Genomic DNA, 18,676 nt, shown 5'->3' with positions numbered 1-18,676 from the left:
AGCTTTGCGGCTATGAGTTTGCCTCCTAGCCAATAAAAAGTCTTAAAAGTGTCATGACTTTGGGAAGGAGTAGTTAATTACTTTCCTGTGCTTTGAAAGGGAGAATAAGTGCAACACGCAGGAAATTATTTAGGTATTTGTTTTTTTATTTATGCAAAACACTTTAAAACATACAGCTGATGAATAAGCCTTCAGACTTCAGCAGTATTTTCAAGCATGAAAAATGGCATCTATTTAGGCATGTAACTAAGACTTCACAGTATCAGGCTTTCAAAGAAGAAACTGTTCCCAGGGTAGCAATGGGACAACTTCTATTTTTGCAGTAATATAAATTAAAATATAGATGTCTTTTAATCTGTAATACTAATTTATGTTCTTCCATGCTTGAATTGGTGACACTTTAAAATAATGGTTTCTGAAAGGTCCCCAATATTTTGTTCTTCACATAGCACATAAATCAGTAGTATTAAAAAGTATTTGATTCTAGGCATGCAAGGCAAGTTCTAGATAATTGTGAATTTCCACTTTGGTTGGCCAGGTAGCTCTTCTGTCTTCTGAAACTTGTGTAGGAGAGAGAGGTCTTTGTTCAGTGGTAAAAGTAAAGCTGAAACAATTAGAATTACTGCGGACAGCAACATATCCATGAAAAAGGACAGTGGCTGGGTCTCAAGAGTACCTACCTGCCCTGTGTCAGATCAGACACTGCAGTTTGAAGCTGGGTTTGTATCATCCCGTGTGGCATGAAGAATCCAGCACTGAGATTTGATCTGACATGTTCCAGTCAAGTTCTCTCACAAGGAGGCTTTTGGATATACTGGTGTATATTTGTGACAGGATTAGAAACTTCATCCCTGTACTGAAAGTCTTGCCTTGAGACTGTATTTATCAAAACTTTTATGTTCCTGTGAAAGATTCTCTTGGAGAGTGAAGTAGCTGGGAGGAAATATGAGCAAATTTTGACTTTGAATCTGTAATATAGTATTAGCTGGTGTATGTAGTTAATGCATTTTGGTGTTTTGTGTATTAAAAACAAGGTAACATTTAGGCATCAGTAACTTCTGGTATGGGGGCAGTAATTGTATTTAAAAATAAAATTCCAACATTAAATACCTTTTTGATAGTGTTTTGAAGAAAAACATTGATATTGTCCAAAATCCTTTAGGACGTTACAATTAATCAGTGCATTACTTGTAGTTGGTATAGTCACGCAGTTTTGGTTTTCTCTTTTTTTTTTTTTTTTTCTTTTTTTTAGATTCATAGTACATATCTAGAGAGCAACTGGCCTATAAGGGTGAGTTATTTTAAGAATATGTCAATGCTTATTTAAAAATGTTGGAGGGTTATAATTGTCCATAAGGATTCTGAATTCTGAAAATGAAATCATTATTTTACATTACATGAAGAAAACTGTACTAGTAAAGTATGAAACATGAAGATACTTTACATGTTTTGAGTCTGATGTTATAATGCCTTGTGGTGCCATATTTGGATGGGATATATAATTTAAATAAGTTACCTTCTGAAGTGCTGGTATCTTTTTCTTTCTTTTTTACAGTTTTCAGCTATTGATAAACTTGGACAGAATGTAGCTGTTGTTGGCAAGTTTGGTTTTGCACATTATTCTTTACTCACCAAAAAATGGAAGCTGTTTGGAAACATTACCCAGGTGAGAGGTTATGGAATTTTATTCTGGTGCATAGTGAAGATTTTTTGTTGGGATGTAAGACTTGGGGAAAATTAAAGAGTATCATTTTCAAGTAAACAGCCTGTAGACACATTTGGGGTTAGGAATGCTGGTTTTACACGTGTTTCTCTTAAAGTGTCTGAAACACAGATCTTGTGGTTTTGACATACTAATTTGTGTCTGAGTATTAGCAGAGTATTCCAGATTTGAGTGCGTATAGTCAGACAGTTTTTTTTTAATTCCATTTGTCTTATCTGAGAGTTCGTGTGACATAGCTTTGGATGTAAAGGTTGTAAATTCTGGCTAGAAATACATCTGAGAGAGTTCAGGGATGCCAATATCATAAAGAAGTGTGGAACTGTATTTTGTAGGATGATGTTTGTCCTTCATGTACTACTCTTTAGTACTTTGGGTTTTTTAAGCATTAAAAATTCCATATACATAGTCTTGCTACTATGAGTAAAGCTTATAGAGATTATGCATGGCTTTCAGAAATTACCCTGATAATGTACATGTCTGTGTGTGTAAGTATATAAAAATGCATACCTATATTTCATCTGCTTGCTTTTTTGTTTTCAGGAGCAAACTATGATGGTAACAGGTGGCTTAGCATGGTGGAATGACTTCATTGTTCTTGCATGTTACAATTTAAATGATCACCAAGAAGAGGTGAGATACTTTTCTTCAAAGTAAACATATAATGATTAGAACATCATATCTGTGTGACAGTAGCATAAACATGAAAAGTATTGTGGTATTATAAACATGTTTATACACTACAAACTTTGGTAGCTTTTGGTTATATTCAGAGTTTATATATTAATATATAATTAATTCTTTTCAGAATTTTTTTTTATTGCTATTAAAAACTTTTCTGTAGACTACAATGAATATACTCATTGTTCTGAAAACTTGGTGATATTTTTGCATGTTAGCTCAAAGTGTGTTCTGAGATACCTGTTAATGTTGTTTTGGGACACTTTTGCAAGCTTTTAAATTATATGGGCAAAGGAGATTTACTTACTCTTTGCTTTTTAAAACTGAATAAAATTCCTTTCTTATCAGTACTTCAGGTTTTGCTGCACTGTGCTTTAATGATGACTTCAGATGTAATAATAAAATGCAGTGGATAAAATACTTGATGAAACAAAAACTCAGTAATGTGTCTTGGTAGAAATTGTTGACGGCCATTCCACAATAATGAACACAACCAGAAGTGGAATTACTATTAGCTTGTTGGTAAGCAGAACTTGTATTAAAACTACTCCTTTTCCTTGCAGCTGAGAATCTACCTGCGAACGTCTAACCTCGACAACGCATTTGCTCACATCACCAAAGTGCAAGCAAACACATTACTACTGAGTGTTTTCCGGGACATTGTGATATTGTTCAGAGCAGATTGTTCCATTTGCCTTTACAGTATTGAGAGAAGGTCTGAAGGGTGAGTGTCACTATTTGGGAGCTTTTGCAGTAAGGTACCTGTCAATCTGCTCTCAGTCTGAGTAATTTCTTACGATAATACAAAGGTGTTTGATAACTGGCAGAATCAGATTTTTGAAATACAGTGGTGTTATCTCTATGCACAAGTTCATGAGTGTTGTCACTTGCATGCATGCTGATAGGCACATTAGGTGTGGACGTAGGTAGTGACTGATGCATGCACATTTCCAACTGTCTGAACAAACATGTTCCTAAATTATAGGAAATAATGAATAGGATTACTTAGAATTACTTGAAAACTGAATAGGAGCAGAAGAAAAAGGTACTAAAAGACACCCACATATTTGAATATTTTAAAATAAAAACATGTTTCTAACATTAGAAGCAGTAATTAGTAAAAAGGGTGGCAGCAGGCTTGCAAAGATGAGAAGAGAGAAAAGGTTTGGTCTTGGTTTGTTGATGAGGAATTGTTTCAGTGCAAAAGAAGTAGCAATGTAAGATTTGCCAGATACTTTCAGACAATTAAGGTTTGTGAACCTAATGTGGAGATAAAGATTCAGAGTTAGGGGGGCTTTTTCAAGTGCCTAAGTCGGTGATTTTTCTTACAGTTATGGTATCCTCTGTTTAGCAAGAAGGGATCTTTTTGTGGTAGAAAAGAGCAAGTTGTTGATGAACTTCAGAGAAAAATATTTTCAGTGCTTTTTTAAAAAAAGTTCCTAACAGTATCCAAACCTGGGAACTGTCTTTGAAGGGTCAACAGAATAATATTCTGAAGTATCTGATATTATCTTCTACCCACTCACAGCTGTATTTCCTAAAGTATCAAGATAAGTAACCCAGTTTAGGTTTTTTAGATAATTTTATATAAAGGAGCTATGCAGGCATTTCTACTGATGCCTGATTAAAGGAATGTCATTTGTTCTGTAGAGCAAACTGTTTGCTAAAGATAAGTTGGTTCTTTTCATTAGGTTTGTTTCAAGGTAGTTATTTCATGTTAAGTACTGTTGTAAAATTTCTAAATGTAGTAATTTTCCTTTCAGTCTTAATCCTACTGCCAGTATCCAAATTCTTCAAGAAGTGTCCATGTCTCGGTACATTCCTCATCCTTTTCTTGTAGTGTCTGTTACATTGACATCAGTGAGAACAGAGACTGGCATCACCCTGAAGATGCCTCAGCAGGTAACAAGTCTTAAAATTTGGTAGAATTGGTGCCTGACTTTGTTAGCCTACTCTTTAAAGTTATCTGGTTGATAGTGATAGTGGATATTCTGTGTGGTAAAATCCAGAATGTTTTGTTTTTTTTCTAATGTTCATTATATAGACGTTTTATGTGGGAATTGGGAGTGAGGGGGTGGCTAGAGAAGTAAGGGTTTAGATTTTATTTCATACCTTCTCTTGTTAACTTTCAAAGTTGGGGACCAAATCGTGGTGAATAAATTAAATTTAGTAACATACCCTTGACAGAGTTAAAAGTCAAAATCCAGAGCAATCCATGACATTAGGAATTACCTTTCTCACAACAACATGTCGATTACTCAAAGAATAAATAGAAAAAATTAAAAGATAGCATATGATGCTATAAAGGTACTCTTTGACAGTTGTGCAACAGAAAAACAATGACTTAAGATGTGAAGGGCCCTGTCTTAACTTCGAAGTTTAGTCAGGGCACTGAAAGCACATGTAAAGAGACTTTTTTTGTCTAGGTTGCAAAGAGAAGAGGCTTAACTGACCAGAGTACTTAACTTTGATACACCTTACACTAAAAAACTTTTCTCTAACTGCAGCTAAATAAAAGTTCAAGATGCTGTACAAGTGTAGCTCAACTCTTTGGCTCAGGTCTTGGGTTGCATACCAGTGTTAGTCTTTGCAGTCAGATACTGGCAATCATGTTTATAAGAATACAGAGCTTTATTTTTCTTAGACTGCTGGCAGATTGCCCATTTTAAGACACATTGTTGGAAAAAATCCATATTAAACACATGGAACAAGTCTGGTGAATAAGATACCTTCCAGTATTTACTCCTTTGCACAAGAACTGGTTCTTGATTTTTCTGAGCCCTTCTTTATTGAATGCAGTTGTTAGTCATTTCTTTAAAGTGGCACATTTAATTTACACTTTTTTCCTGTGTTTTTATTGTGGTTATGAGTAAAATTATCATTCAAAAAGCTTAAATAATTTGCATAATATTCTTTCTATCCGTAGGCTTGTGAAGCTGAAAGTATTATGCTTAACTTAGCGGGACAACTCATCATGTTGCAAAGAGATCGATCAGGACCCCAGATAAGAGATAAAGATAATAATCCTAATCAAAGGAAGCATGTGAGTAAATATATGTGGAGTATTGCATATGGCTTCAAAGATGTCAGTGGTAGAAGAAGCTGTGCAAGAGAATGTTCCAGACATAAAGAAAATAGGACTACAAGCAAGGCAGTATCTACACTTAGACTGAATTGTTAGCTGAAAGTATATTAGCATTTTCTTGTGTTTGCTAGTTATATTGAAATGAAATAGACAAGCTTTAAGAGTAAAAATACTGCCCAAACTTTGGCATGCACCAATAACAGAAGATTTCTGGTCTGCCCAGAACTGTTTTATTTGTTTGTGGAAATTACCATTTTTTGCAGAGTATGTTTACAAAGTTCTTGGAAATAACAATATAAATCAATTATTGAACTTTCAATTCTTCTGGGCTGATGAAAACCTATTCTGTATGAAACAAGCACATTGGGAGAGTAAAATTTGGAAAGTTCAGATGATAAAGATTTGTCAGTTCTAGGTTCAACTTGAAGAAGCAGAGGGGCTAACTGAAGAAGCAGAGAGCAGGGTTTTTTTCACCTTTATTCTTATGTCTCTGCTTCCTGACTAAGTATTAAGGAGGTAAAAAAAAAAAGTCTTGAGTTCTTGAGTTAGCATAAGTATTAGGTGGTCTTTTGTCACATGCTACGATGTAGATAAGAGAGAAGCAGATTTTTTTCGTCGTTGTTAGAAGAGTAACATATTTGAAGACAGTAGTTCTTAGCTGTAAAATAGAGTTCCTGTAAGTAAGGTAAAAGTAAAAGGAATAATGGATGCTGATTTTTAAAAAAAAAAATTTTATTTTTCATTTTAAATAGCTGCCTTTTTGTGCTCCAGTTGTCCTAGCCCAGTCTGTTGAAAATGTATGGACTACTTGCAGGATTAACAAACAGAAACGCCACTTACTGGAGGCTCTGTGGCTCAGCTGTGGTGGGGCAGGTATGAAAGTCTGGCTTCCCCTGTTTCCCAGAGATCATCGAAAACCGCATTCCTTTCTGTCAAGACGGATCATGCTGCCTTTCCACATCAACATATACCCATTGGCTGTTTTGTTTGAAGATGCCTTGGTTCTTGGTGCTGTTAATGACACTGTGCTCTATGACTGTTTATACACTCAAACCAGTGCTAGAGAACACTTAGAGGTTCTCTTTCCTTTCTCCATTGTTGAGAGAACCTCTCAGATCTACCTCCATCACATTTTACGCCAGCTCTTGGTTAGGAACCTCGGTGAACAAGCCTTGCTTTTGGCCCACTCCTGTGCCACATTACCATACTTCCCTCATGTACTAGAACTGATGCTTCATGAAGTGCTGGAAGAAGAAGCTACCTCGCGGGAACCCATTCCCGACCCTCTCCTTCCCACTGTGGCGAAGTTCATTACAGAATTCCCCCTCTTCCTGCAGACAGTTGTTCATTGTGCTAGGAAGACAGAATATGCCCTGTGGAATTACCTTTTTGCTGCTGTTGGAAACCCGAAGGACTTATTTGAAGAGTGCTTAATGGCCCAGGACTTGGACACAGCTGCCTCATACCTTATTATCCTACAGGTAATGGCACCAAATGTATTGCAAGAGTGCTGACTAACACTAACATTGCAGTATTTTAAAAATAATGTCGTATCAAAGTTGTGCATGTTCAACAGATTTTTAGTTTAACAGTTTTCTGTTGATGGCATGTCCAGTTATGAAGGGTGGTAAGATCATGAAGTAGTTATTGTTTTAAATAGGGAAACAATAGCATGACATTTGCTGTTTATAATCTTCTGTATACTTGAATGTGAAGCAGTGTGACTTGGCTAAATAGAACTTCTGATGCTCTATAGTAAAAGTAAAGCACTTAATTATGATTTGTTACTTGCAGAATATGGAAGTTCCAGCAGTTAGCAGACAACATGCTACTCTCCTGTTTAATACTGCCTTAGAGCAGGGAAAGTGGGATCTCTGTCGTCATATGATTAGATTTCTTAAAGCCATTGGCTCTGGAGAAACCGAAACACCCCCAGCTACACCAACAACTCAGGTTTGTGATGAGAAAAGTAAATACTGTAAATCAAGCCTGGTATGATTAGTCTTCATGTTATGTATCATGTTTGGTCCTTTGAGCCTATGTTTTGGTTTTCTTGGTTTTAGGAACCTAGTTCAAGTGGTGGCTTTGAATTCTTCAGGCATCGCAGCATTAGTTTATCCCAATCAGCAGAGAATCTCCATAGCAAATTTAATTTGACAAAAACACTGAGTATGCCCTCTGGCCCATCTGGGAAAAGGTAATGTCCTCTCCTTCTCCACTTTATTAGGTATAGGACTAACTTTCTTACCAATTTGAGTGATAGAAATAAATGATATGATAGATTTGTAATAATCTCCTACATCTTTTACATTTATGATTTCACAACTTTTATATTGTTTGAGTCTCATAACATTCTTGGGAGAAAATATTCTCACACATGTAAATGTGTGTATGTATTCGCAGGCATGCTTACAGAGATACTGTTGACCAAAAGACTCTGAAACCACTGGATGTGGTACACATTACATGTGTAGTAATTTAAGTAGCTAGTGAGACCACATGCTTCAGATTTAAGGGATCTGTTTTGCTGAACAATGCATTTTGAACAGCCAGTAGTTCACAGCATCACAGTGTACTGCTCTGCTGCTATGCACATCTTGATCTGACAGTGTGTTTCCAAGCTACAAATAGAACCTTTTATGCCTTGGTGTGTACCCCTCTAAAGCTTCTGTATACAGACTTGATGTTCATAGGTATTACAGTTCAGAAGTAGTATTGAACTGAAATTCGTTATTATCTTTGCTTTGGCGTTTTTCCCCATCCTGTTTTTTAAAACAATCCTAGTATAAATTCTGAATTAGTAATTTTTAATAGAGAGTACGATCTCAAAGGTTTTGATAGGAAGTGTTCTAGGCCAATAGCTGACTGTTTCTCTGAACTTTGCAATGTCATCTGCCTTTTATCTCTTACTTTATTTTTTTCTGCATTGCTAATAGTTTAATGCTTTGTAAATACTGCTGCTGTTGTAACTTATATCCTTTATTTCACCTACCTGTTGAGGCAGTGGGATCTTTTAGAGAATATAAACAGCAAGGAATGTGGAAACTGCTTCTGCTGTTAGATAGAAAGCTCCCCTTCTACTACTCTGGTCACTTGTTGTTCTGCAGTTGTGGCCAACAGCCTTTGCAACTCAGCTTTTTCAGTGTTCCTTCGGTTGTTCTGTGCTGTGTGTCTAGGTGGAGTAAAGACAGTGACTGTGCTGAGAACATGTACATTGACATGATGCTGTGGCGGCATGCTCGGCGTCTGCTGGAGGAAATCAGGCTGAAAGATCTTGGCTGTTTTGCTGCCCAGTTGGGCTTTGAGCTGATTGGCTGGTTGTGCAAGGAGCGAGCCAGAGCTGCCCGTGTGGAGGATTTTGTGTGTGCATTGAAAAACCTACACAAGGATTTCCTCTGGCCATTTCCAGTTATACCAGCATCATCCATTAATTCACCTTTCAAGAATGGAAAGTACAAGACAGGTACAGTAACATTTGAGTTTGATATTAACTAGATTTCCCTCCTGCAATGCTACATCTGTGACTCTCACTCTGTTCTGCCTCTGTTCAGCCAAGATAAGAACAGGCTGAGGCTTGCCACCTGCACAGTTTTCTCACAGAGAATATATTTTTTGAAGAGATTCTTTAGCATAGACAGTATCTCTTGTGTTATTACCATTTTTGTTGAAACCTGCTTCTCAGGTGTACTGAATCAGACATCAGTGCAAATGTTGAACTGAGCAATGGAAATTTCTCCAGTGTAAATTCTGGTGTAGAAAATTACTAAAATCAATATTCTATTGTAGTCTTTAGATGAGGTTTTGATTAACTTTTTAAAAATTAAATAGTAATGTTCCTAATGTTTGAAATTTACTTCATTAGATGGTCAGAACTTTGAAGACTGCTATAAACCTCCTTTATGTTATTGATCTCACTTCACTACCTTATATCCTTACAGCAAAGTTGACACTTGCTGCCTTATCTCCATATGGCAAGGTTGGCAATGGCTGCCAAGTCATCCTCTTCTTAGTAGGAGCATCATTATTTACTTCTGTTGTTGCTAACACTTTATTACATTATACTTTTATGCCAGTGCTCACATATAAAGCTGATCAGAAAGTCCTGAAATGCCTAAACTTGCTGCATGCCACTTAGATGCAAGTTTTAACTTCCTGAAATGCCTGGAGAGAACTGTCTAAATTTCCTTTTGGATACTTACATGATTTTTCTATGGTGTATTTTGGTTTTTTTAGCTGTGGGGGAGCAACTGCTAAAATCTCAGTCTGCAGACACCTTTGTAAACATGGAAATGGAGCCAGGGGTTTCAAACACACCTCGCAGTCGCAGTTGGCTTGGTACTATCGGCTCTTCTCAGAGAGAGATTGACACTGTTTCATCCCATGGACCACACATGCAAGATGCTTTCCTTTCTCCTTTGATGAGTAAAGGTTAGTCACTCTTCCACCTATCTGCTCATTGGAAAAATGTGAAGCGTGTGCTTATATTTTGATATTTGCATATCACTGCTGTATTGTCGCTTCTCGACTGCTGATAAGAAAAACTGAGGAGAAAAAAAAAAAAAGGACCTTTACTGAAAAGTGAACTGGATTTTTTACAACAGAAGGATAATGCCCATGTTGTACATCTCTAAGTACATGAAGTTGAATATGAAATAGATATTTGCTGTTTGATAGTTTCTGTCTGTGCTGACAGCTTGAACTCAGTATTTTTTCTGTCTGTCTAGGAAGAGTGCCCTACATTGTGGATTTTTGTTTCCTTATCTCTTGCATGGATCAGCCTCTTGCAGGGATTGAACAACTCTAATTGCATGAACTTTGTGCTTTTGGGTTTTTTAAGAATGATATTAGATATTTTATTTATTGAGGAAGTTGAAGAAATTAGAGACCTATATAGCTGTGTTTTTTCTTATGACTTTATGTAAATTATTTTTTAAAAGCTGCAATGTATGATCAACTTACTAAAAAAGGGAGAGTGTACTTTGCACATATTTTTTTCTGAACACAGAAAGAGATGGGAAAAGTTTTTCAGACAATTCTAGTATTTTTAAAATCTAATTTTATTTTAAATTTTTTTTATACTTCCTCTTGTCCTTGAGCGTAGGGAAATATTTTCAACAGTATCTTAACCATGTTATTTCCATGCTGTTAGGGCAAAGATATAAGTACCTTGTATGAACTACAGTCTCTTAATTGAAAACTGTGGACCTTCTGTGAGGTTCAGAGCATTTGGAGATCCTCTCTGTCTGCTTGGGCATGGTCTCATTTTATTTTCACTCCTGTTTCTCTTGGTTTTTAAATCTGGAGACTGTAAGAAAATTAGCATTTCTTTTCATTGCACTGAGTTTACTGCTGTCTGCCACTACTGCTCTTTCTATAAACAAGTGTATCAGGGGCTGGATGAAGACCTTTGATTTCAATGGACTTTGGTGCACATTTTGAAGCAGTTTATTTCTAAAGAAAATAAATTAATAGCCTTTAAAACATTGCAAGCTGAATTCTAGTAACAATTTCACAAATTACTAATGTAGCACTGGTATTCAGGGGCAAGAAGAGAATAAAATAACTTTGACTTGCTCAGCATTTTCCAAGAAAAGATGCATCTGCTTTAATATGGAAATCACTCTAAAGAGTAGGTGACTTTGACTCACCACTGTAAAGGTTCTAGCTTTGAGGTTACTGCTCCTTTGAAAATTCTGTTACTGCATGTGCTATTCATGTTTTTACTGGAGATACTTATTTTTGTAATTCATCCAGGTAAATATTTACATTACAAAGCATTCAAAATCTTTTTTCTTCTGTGTGAGGAAAATAATTTTATACTGAAACTTCATTTTAACAAAATTAAGTAAGCAGAATTTTAGACAGACTGTAACAATTCCTAGACTTAATTCTAGGACTATAGTACACAAAATGCTATATTGGTGCTTTTATGATGATTGGCAACACATCCCTAGGATCCCTTACTGATTTTAATTTTCCTGAATTATTTTTACTGGATAGAAAAACTATTGCACTCCTGCAACAGTAGTTCTACCATCCAGTGTGACAAGAAGAATGCTGAAGCAAGATGGACAATATGCCTGAAGTAACTGTGATACTTCATAAAGCATTACTGTTTGTCAGGTTTTATAGGAAGTAGTTCAGAAATTCTGAGTCTTACTAAAGTAAGTAGTTTCTTTTTTCCCTTATGTTTCTGAGTGTTTTTGATAGGTGATGAATGCAGCATTGGTTCAGCAACAGACCTGACTGAAACAAGTTCTATGGTGGATGGAGACTGGACCATGGTGGATGAAAACTTCTCCAGCCTAAGTTTAACTCAGTCAGAGCTTGAGCAGCTCTCTCTAGAGCTGGCCAGTAAAGGGCCACACAAGTCACAGGTGCAGCTGAGGTAAGTAATCATATATGTGCTTTTGAGACAGAATTGCTGGTATGCAGCACTTGGAGGAAGAAACAATACACACAATCACACTGCAGTTTTTTGTCTTGTGAGTAGAAAAATAACCAGCCTTTTTTTCCATATAGGTACTTGCTACATGTCTTCATGGAAGCAGGATGTCTGGATTGGTGTGTTGTCATAGGCCTTATTCTCAGAGAATCTTCAGTTATCAACCAGGTTTTCAGTATCATGCAGTCCTCTGATATTGATGGAGAAATCTGTCAGAATATAAAGACTGGCCTAGATGCTGTTGACAAGTGGGCTTCTACGGATTGGTAAGTGTTACTTTCCATCGTCATATTCATTTGAGCTGTAGGTAACTTGTTACCTAAACAGTAACTTTGCTTTATTAGGTCAGCCTTAGCTGAAACTTCACATCAGAGTTGTAATCAAACTGGGGAAAAAAAACCCCAAAACTCAAACCAGACCCAAAGCAACCAGCTTTCCAACTTTTATTTATTAAGGTTCCCTTTTTCTCTTTATTTAAAAACATTTCTGCTTTTCAGGCACGACAGAAGTACTGATTTTAATTAATTCATGGTGGTCTGTTCTATTCTCTTCTTAGCCCTGGGTACAAGCCATTTCTAAGTATCATCAAACCACAGATCCAGAAACTAAATGAAATAGTGGAAGAGCAAGTACAACCTGAAGCATTTCAGCCAGTGAATCCTTCTAAGGTTCCTGAACAAGTGAACCCAAGAGCTGAGGAAAGCAGGACTTCATCTAGCCATGGCACTAATCCTCAGAATGATGGTGGCAGCAGCAATGCAAGCAGACATGAAGAGGACAAGGCTAAGACTGAGGATGAGGATTCATTTCAAGAAGGCAGTTATGACTGTGTTGTGTCTTAAATGGAAAGTGAACAACTTCCCAAGCATCAGGTGTGAAAGGAAGCAAACCAGCTCTTAGATCTGATTCTGTGTTTTGGATTTGAACTTATTTTTTAATTTTGTTTGTTTTTTTAGTATTTCAGTCTTTGAAATTTTTAGTGGGGATAACTAAACACCAGTTTAAACTATTAATTTCAAAAGGAGGCATGACTTTTTTTGATGCAAGCGCCAGACTACAACTTTACATTTTGGTATTTTAAATGGTGTTGGAGTGAACATACATGGAGACAGATTCAGTCAATGTTCTTCAGTACCTTTCTATCACCAACACATTCTGAAGAAACTACTTACATCTTGCTTGAGTTTAAAAGGCGAAAAGGGGATTAAATATAAAAACTCTTTTCTTTGCAGCTTGCCTGCATAATAAATGTCTGATCAATGCAGTTCAGATTGGTTTGATACCGATATTTTGTATTAAAGGACTGTAAAATATATTGTATGTTTTTGTGAATAATCTTGTATAAATACTCAAGACTGTACCATATTTGGAGGTACCTATATGTATTTGCATGTTTCTAGATGACTAGTAAACTTAAAGCAGAGTTGCACTTCTTTCTGGATGAGGCATACTTTACTGACCTAACACTGACACAAGGTGGCTTACCGGTTTTTTACTGCCACTTAACAGATCTTGTAGTTGGGTTAAGGGACTGCTGAAGGTTATTTATTTCATTGTAAATTCTTTTCTGATGAATGGATTTTTAAAATGTAAATAATCATCATATACTCTTGCTATGGAAAACTAGTTTAACAGCTCATACTTAAACATTTTTCAAACATTTTATAATATGCATACTTCTAACTAAGACATATTTAACTTTCATACAATGTTATGAAAATCTGGCTGCAGAAGTCTGTTGCTTTGAGGTACTTATTTTTTCTAGCTGCTGTCCCTATGTAATAACTACCTGTAACAGTATTAATTTAGATATTAGCTTGTTTGTACTGTGCAATCTGAACAAAAATGCAACATTATTCATTTTATACATGATAAACTAGTTTATTTTTTATAACATCACTTGATTACTGACATGGACCAAACTAGTCATCGTAGGGTAGTTACAGCATCTGTTGCTTTTCTAGTGTAGTTACTAAATGCACATCCATTTAAACTCTGAAAATTAAGAATATTCACAATTAAGTTTTAAATGAATTGTGGTTTCATCATCTTTATTTCCTCTGTAGATAAGATCAAGTGCTTTAAAATGTACAGATATTAAACTGTTGCTTTAGAATGGCTTTACTAAGCCAATACAACCAGTACAAGTGCAATAATTGCGAGTATTATGTGGAAAGCTGGAGCTATTAATGAATGCAACTTGAACTTCATTTTAAGAGTTGAAACTGAGACTGAAGTTAGAGGAAAGAAACTCAGTCTGAGTCCCAGCATTAAGCTTATTCTGCATTGTAGCTACTGGTTACAGATAAATGTCTATCATACCTACAAGCCTGTTGTGACCTGACGTCAAAATTCATTATTGTTTTAAGGGGATAATACTTAAAGCTTTTTTTTTTTAATTATAAAGAAACCTGCTTAATCTATGTTAAAAGAAATAAAAACTGTGCTTCAAGTTAATATTTTGCTGTGGTTCTGTGATAATGATGTAAGCCAAGCCCATCCTGGCCAGCATTCTGCTGTTCAGGGTTTGGTTCTGTGCAAGTAAACCATACATTAACTGATATATTAACATTTTTAATATTCATATCTTACTACTGTGCTACTGTTGTTTAGCAGGTAAATCTTTTTAGTTGTGAAATTCTAGAAGTTTGTACTTCTTTAGTAGTAATTATCTCTATGCAAATCTTACGTGCTAATTTTGTATTTTGATTTCACTGCTGTTATACTTGTAATTAAAAGACAAATGTATTCAATTTTACTTGAAGCTACTCCTGTGAAAAAAAGCTGTTTCTGACTTCAAGCCATTCAGGTAGGCTGTCTTAGAGGGACAACACTCTCAGAGAAACCACCTGCTGAAGATTGTTTTTTATACACCTGCAGCTTGTTTTTTACAGGATGAAGGAATCAAATTTTTACCTTATTAGTGCATCTTTGAAGTTACATCCACCTGCTCCTGTGAAAGGAGATGATGTGGGTTTAGCTGGCAAGGGTGTGCTAGCAAGGGAGGCTGTGTCAGAGCCAGTTCCAACAGACACAGTGATGAAGCCTGTCAGCCAAGCTGGTGCCTCCACTCTTTAATGTATTTAACATGGTGAAAAAAATGCTGTGGGAGATGAGTGAGGAAGAGTCCTGCATGCAGCCAGGCCCATAAAGGAGGAGCAGGATGAGGTTTTCCAGGCACTAGAACAGAGATTCCCTGCAGTCTGTGGCTCTGTGTACATTAAATGACATACTTAAGAGTCTTGCTATTAGCCTCGTAACTGCTGTAGTACTGCTCAGCAGCTCAATCCTTTTAGACAATGGGGAAGCAGGCTCTCCCCCTGCAACCCACTGTGGAGCACACTGGAGCAGATAACCCAAGCAGGAGGATGGATGAGCCCCAAAGGAAGCTGCAGCCCAAAGAGCCCACACAAGAGCAGGTTTCTGGCAAGAGCTATGGCCCACGGGGGATCCATGCTTGAACAGTCTCTTCTTGAAGGACTGCCCCAGCAAGAGGAGGAGCCACGTTGAAGCAGTTTATGATAGCCTGTACCCCATGGAGTGGACCCCATGCTGGAGCAGGGCAGTAGTGAGGAGAGGAAGCAGAGAGACTGACTATGACCTGACCCTTAACTGACCAGCCCCAGTTCTTCAACACCGTGAGATAAAAGGTAGAAGAGTGAATCTGGGACGGAAGGGGAGGTTGGGGAAAAGTGTTCCACTATTTTAGTTAGTAATAAATTAATTTTCCCAAGGCCAGTTTGTTTCATCTGTTGTGGGTACCAAGTGAGTAATGTCCCCATCTCAACCCATGAATTTTCTCCTCCTGATCTGCTAAGGGGAGGGTGTTAGAGGGTAGTTTGGTAGGTACCCACCAGCTAGCCACGGTTAACCCACCACGAAAGGTTTATTCACCTACAAAACTGCACTATTTAACTAAAGATATGAAAAATTGGCCACTTAACCAATTGAGGATCAACATCTTCCATCTTGTTGGAATTCAACATGTTGATACTCTTTGTATCCAGCTCCTTCACAATAATTTGCATACCATCAAGTTTACTTGATCTGTCATCCTGTCCAAGAGTACCTCAGAAAAACAGGAACAATGCACTATATTCCTTGCTACAACTGTAACAGATCCTTTCACGCTGGGTATACTTGCAAAACTTTGATTCAAGTCACGTTTCTGAAGGTAATTTCTCACAATCACTTTTGTCAACCCAAATAAGCTAATTTTTCCTCAGCATGTTTTAGGTCAAAGAAACCAGTTGAAATGGTTGTAGAGCAAAATATCTCTAAGCTACAGATCTGAGACCCACTGCTGAGTAAGCAGAAATACCTGAATTCATAACCTAACCAGAACCTGTACAAAGGAGATCCTTTTCATAATAAATGGAGGGGACAAGTCATCTATGGCTATAATGATATTATAAAAGATGATGGGTAACTTTGCTGAGGGTGGTAAGCTTTAACTGAAGGATGGATTTTCCACAATTAAGGGGGAGCATAAAAGCTAGAGACACAACTTGCTGTCTCAGCTTAGTTTCCTATCCCAGAGCTGAACACTGTTGAAGTACTCTAGTAGGCAGTGACAGGAATGGCAGCGTAGGGTGAGTGGTCTACATTATCCCAGTATTTAAGCAGAGAAAAGAGAGATACAAACTTGTTGAGTGTTCTGTTTATCACTGGCCCCTGAAATATGAAACTCCTTGGGCTTACTTATTCTGAGAGCACTGAGAGAAGACTTTTAAGAGTCTACAGCTGGAGCCTGAAGCTACTACACAGCAGAGACAAGGTACAGAACAACTCTTTCCTTATTTTTCTCAAGTTGCTTCCTATCCAAAAAAACTCCAACCCCCCCCAAAAAAAACCCAACAAAGAAAAAAATAAAAACACCCCAAACAAAAAAAGAACCTCAAAACAAAACAAAACCCAAACCATCCAAGCAGAACAAACCACAGCCCTGTCCTCTGAAAAAGCCATCTCCAAATAAACTCTGCATGGACAGCTTTCTAAGATTACTTAAATTCACCTCTACACCTACTGGCTTTGCAGCTTCTATTTGTTTCATTCTCAGAACAGATTCAAAGAACTGCTCCTTTTTAAATGAATTACTGCTAGTTTTTAAGATTGATTCTTTCAACTTTCTGAAACGGAATTCTTAGAAAAATGTTTGCTTAGGACCACTGATGCTTGACATCCTGCTTGAAATACAGACAGCAGTGTCTAGAGCTCCCTAATCTGACTTGTACTTCCTGCTCAAGACTCTGCTTTAATGCTTACCATGTTCTCAAGCTGCACCCATAGCTTTGACAGAACCATGAAGAGTTGCAGCCCAACAGAACCTCCTCTTCCACAGTGAACAGGGGAGCCTGGCTAATTTCTAGGATCAATTTAATCCCCAAGACTGACAGGGATTTTCATGAAGGTTGAAAATGCATGTTCTGTCTTCAAAATGGAAGCCACAGTTACATAAATTGACACTAACCACAGAACACAGGTTTACTGATCTTGCATGTGTTCCTACCATTCTCCACCAAGTCCCCATATGAAGTTCTAAAATGGGTCATCCTGCAGACCCCTTCCAGATAATTATCAAAAGTCAGATTATGTTTAGCCCTCAAAGGGAGAAAAGTACGCAACAGCTTTGCTGTGCAGACAAACTGTTCTCGAGCTACGTCCCACCTGCTACACTAGTTCTGAATAGACTTGTTAGATCTTGTCTATTTGGTAGTGTTTTTCCAGGAGGACTGCAATCCAACCCAGACTGACAGATGTTAAAGACAGGTCTTACTAGCACAGAACAGCCCCACTCAGCTCAACAATCTGTCAGTTTGTGTATGACAGCTGAAATTTTCCTGTTCATTGCACCTATCCCAACACTTTATTTCTTCAAATGCATGCTTCTACTTGACAGACAATCCTGAAGGTATGGTGATACACTATAAGGATGCATTACATTGTACAACCACAACATGTAGAGGCCTCCTTTGCTTAAACTGATGAAGTGCTTAGTACTCAGCTTCAGAAATAATGTATTTTAGCAGAAAACACAAAAAGCCATTAAAATGAGGGAAAACCAGAAGAAAGCAATTTATAAAATGTGGATGTGAATTGTTGCAGATGAGCGTAAGATAATTCTAATCAACTGTTTACTACCTCCACTAGGAATAAATAATGTTTCTATTCTATGCCCTTGTATTCTTGAAGCTACCAGCAGCTTGAATTTATTTCATATACTTCAAAGAATAAGTCACACAATGTTTATTTAGGAGAAACAGTAACCCACAGTAGCAGGAGACTCATCTGCTTCTACTTAAATAGGGAAGCAGATGGACACAAACAGCAAAATTTTCCATCCTGGTTTTTTTCTTACATCAACAATAAATCTGGTTTCAACCATCAATTTTTGCAGAAAATACTAAGCTTGGCTAGAAGTGACTCCCCTGTATCATATCTTATTTCAAAAAACACCTTCCTCTCCAGGAAACCAGCCAGAACTCGCATTTTAACTTTTCTCAAATCAGATGATTTTTGCATTCTTTGGCCAAGCTTATCTACTACACAGCTGTAACACCAGCTGTCTACCCCAAGAAGTATTTCTGCCCCAAGCTCAAGTAAAACATTAGTGCAATGAATGAAAACAACTTAAATATACAGCCTTTAATCATGCTAAAAATCAAGTACTACCAATCAAGTTTTGCTTTTATTTACCAAGACAGAAGATTGCAACAAACCAGACACACCTCATAATTTAATTATT

General features: G+C 37.0%; 1 protein-coding gene across 3 annotated transcripts in view; it reads left to right on the top strand.

Moving 5' to 3' along the window:
- RIC1 (RIC1 homolog, RAB6A GEF complex partner 1) overlaps positions 1-14,640 on the top strand; it is a 45,612-nt gene extending 30,972 nt beyond the window's left edge. Inside the window, exons 13-26 of one of the 3 annotated variants that reach the window (XM_062512897.1) lie at positions 1,253-1,291; positions 1,556-1,666; positions 2,264-2,353; positions 2,965-3,125; positions 4,165-4,303; positions 5,328-5,444; positions 6,239-6,967; positions 7,281-7,439; positions 7,550-7,683; positions 8,663-8,949; positions 9,720-9,914; positions 11,697-11,874; positions 12,009-12,197; positions 12,488-14,640. In XM_062512897.1, the coding sequence (XP_062368881.1) occupies positions 1,253-1,291; positions 1,556-1,666; positions 2,264-2,353; positions 2,965-3,125; positions 4,165-4,303; positions 5,328-5,444; positions 6,239-6,967; positions 7,281-7,439; positions 7,550-7,683; positions 8,663-8,949; positions 9,720-9,914; positions 11,697-11,874; positions 12,009-12,197; positions 12,488-12,773 (2,814 nt within the window). In that variant the 3' untranslated portion in view covers positions 12,774-14,640. Of the gene's footprint in view, positions 1-1,252; positions 1,292-1,555; positions 1,667-2,263; positions 2,354-2,964; positions 3,126-4,164; positions 4,304-5,327; positions 5,445-6,238; positions 6,968-7,280; positions 7,440-7,549; positions 7,684-8,662; positions 8,950-9,719; positions 9,915-11,684; positions 11,875-12,008; positions 12,198-12,487 lie in introns of all 3 variants that reach the window. The other 2 variants (XM_062512896.1, XM_062512898.1) reach the window with 2 other exon arrangements.
- Positions 14,641-18,676: the final 4,036 nt, after the last annotated feature.

This window comes from Cinclus cinclus, chromosome Z (assembly GCF_963662255.1).
Source record: "Cinclus cinclus chromosome Z, bCinCin1.1, whole genome shotgun sequence".
Classification (NCBI taxonomy): domain Eukaryota; kingdom Metazoa; phylum Chordata; class Aves; order Passeriformes; family Cinclidae; genus Cinclus; species Cinclus cinclus.
This window is presented reverse-complemented; position numbering and strand designations above follow the sequence as displayed.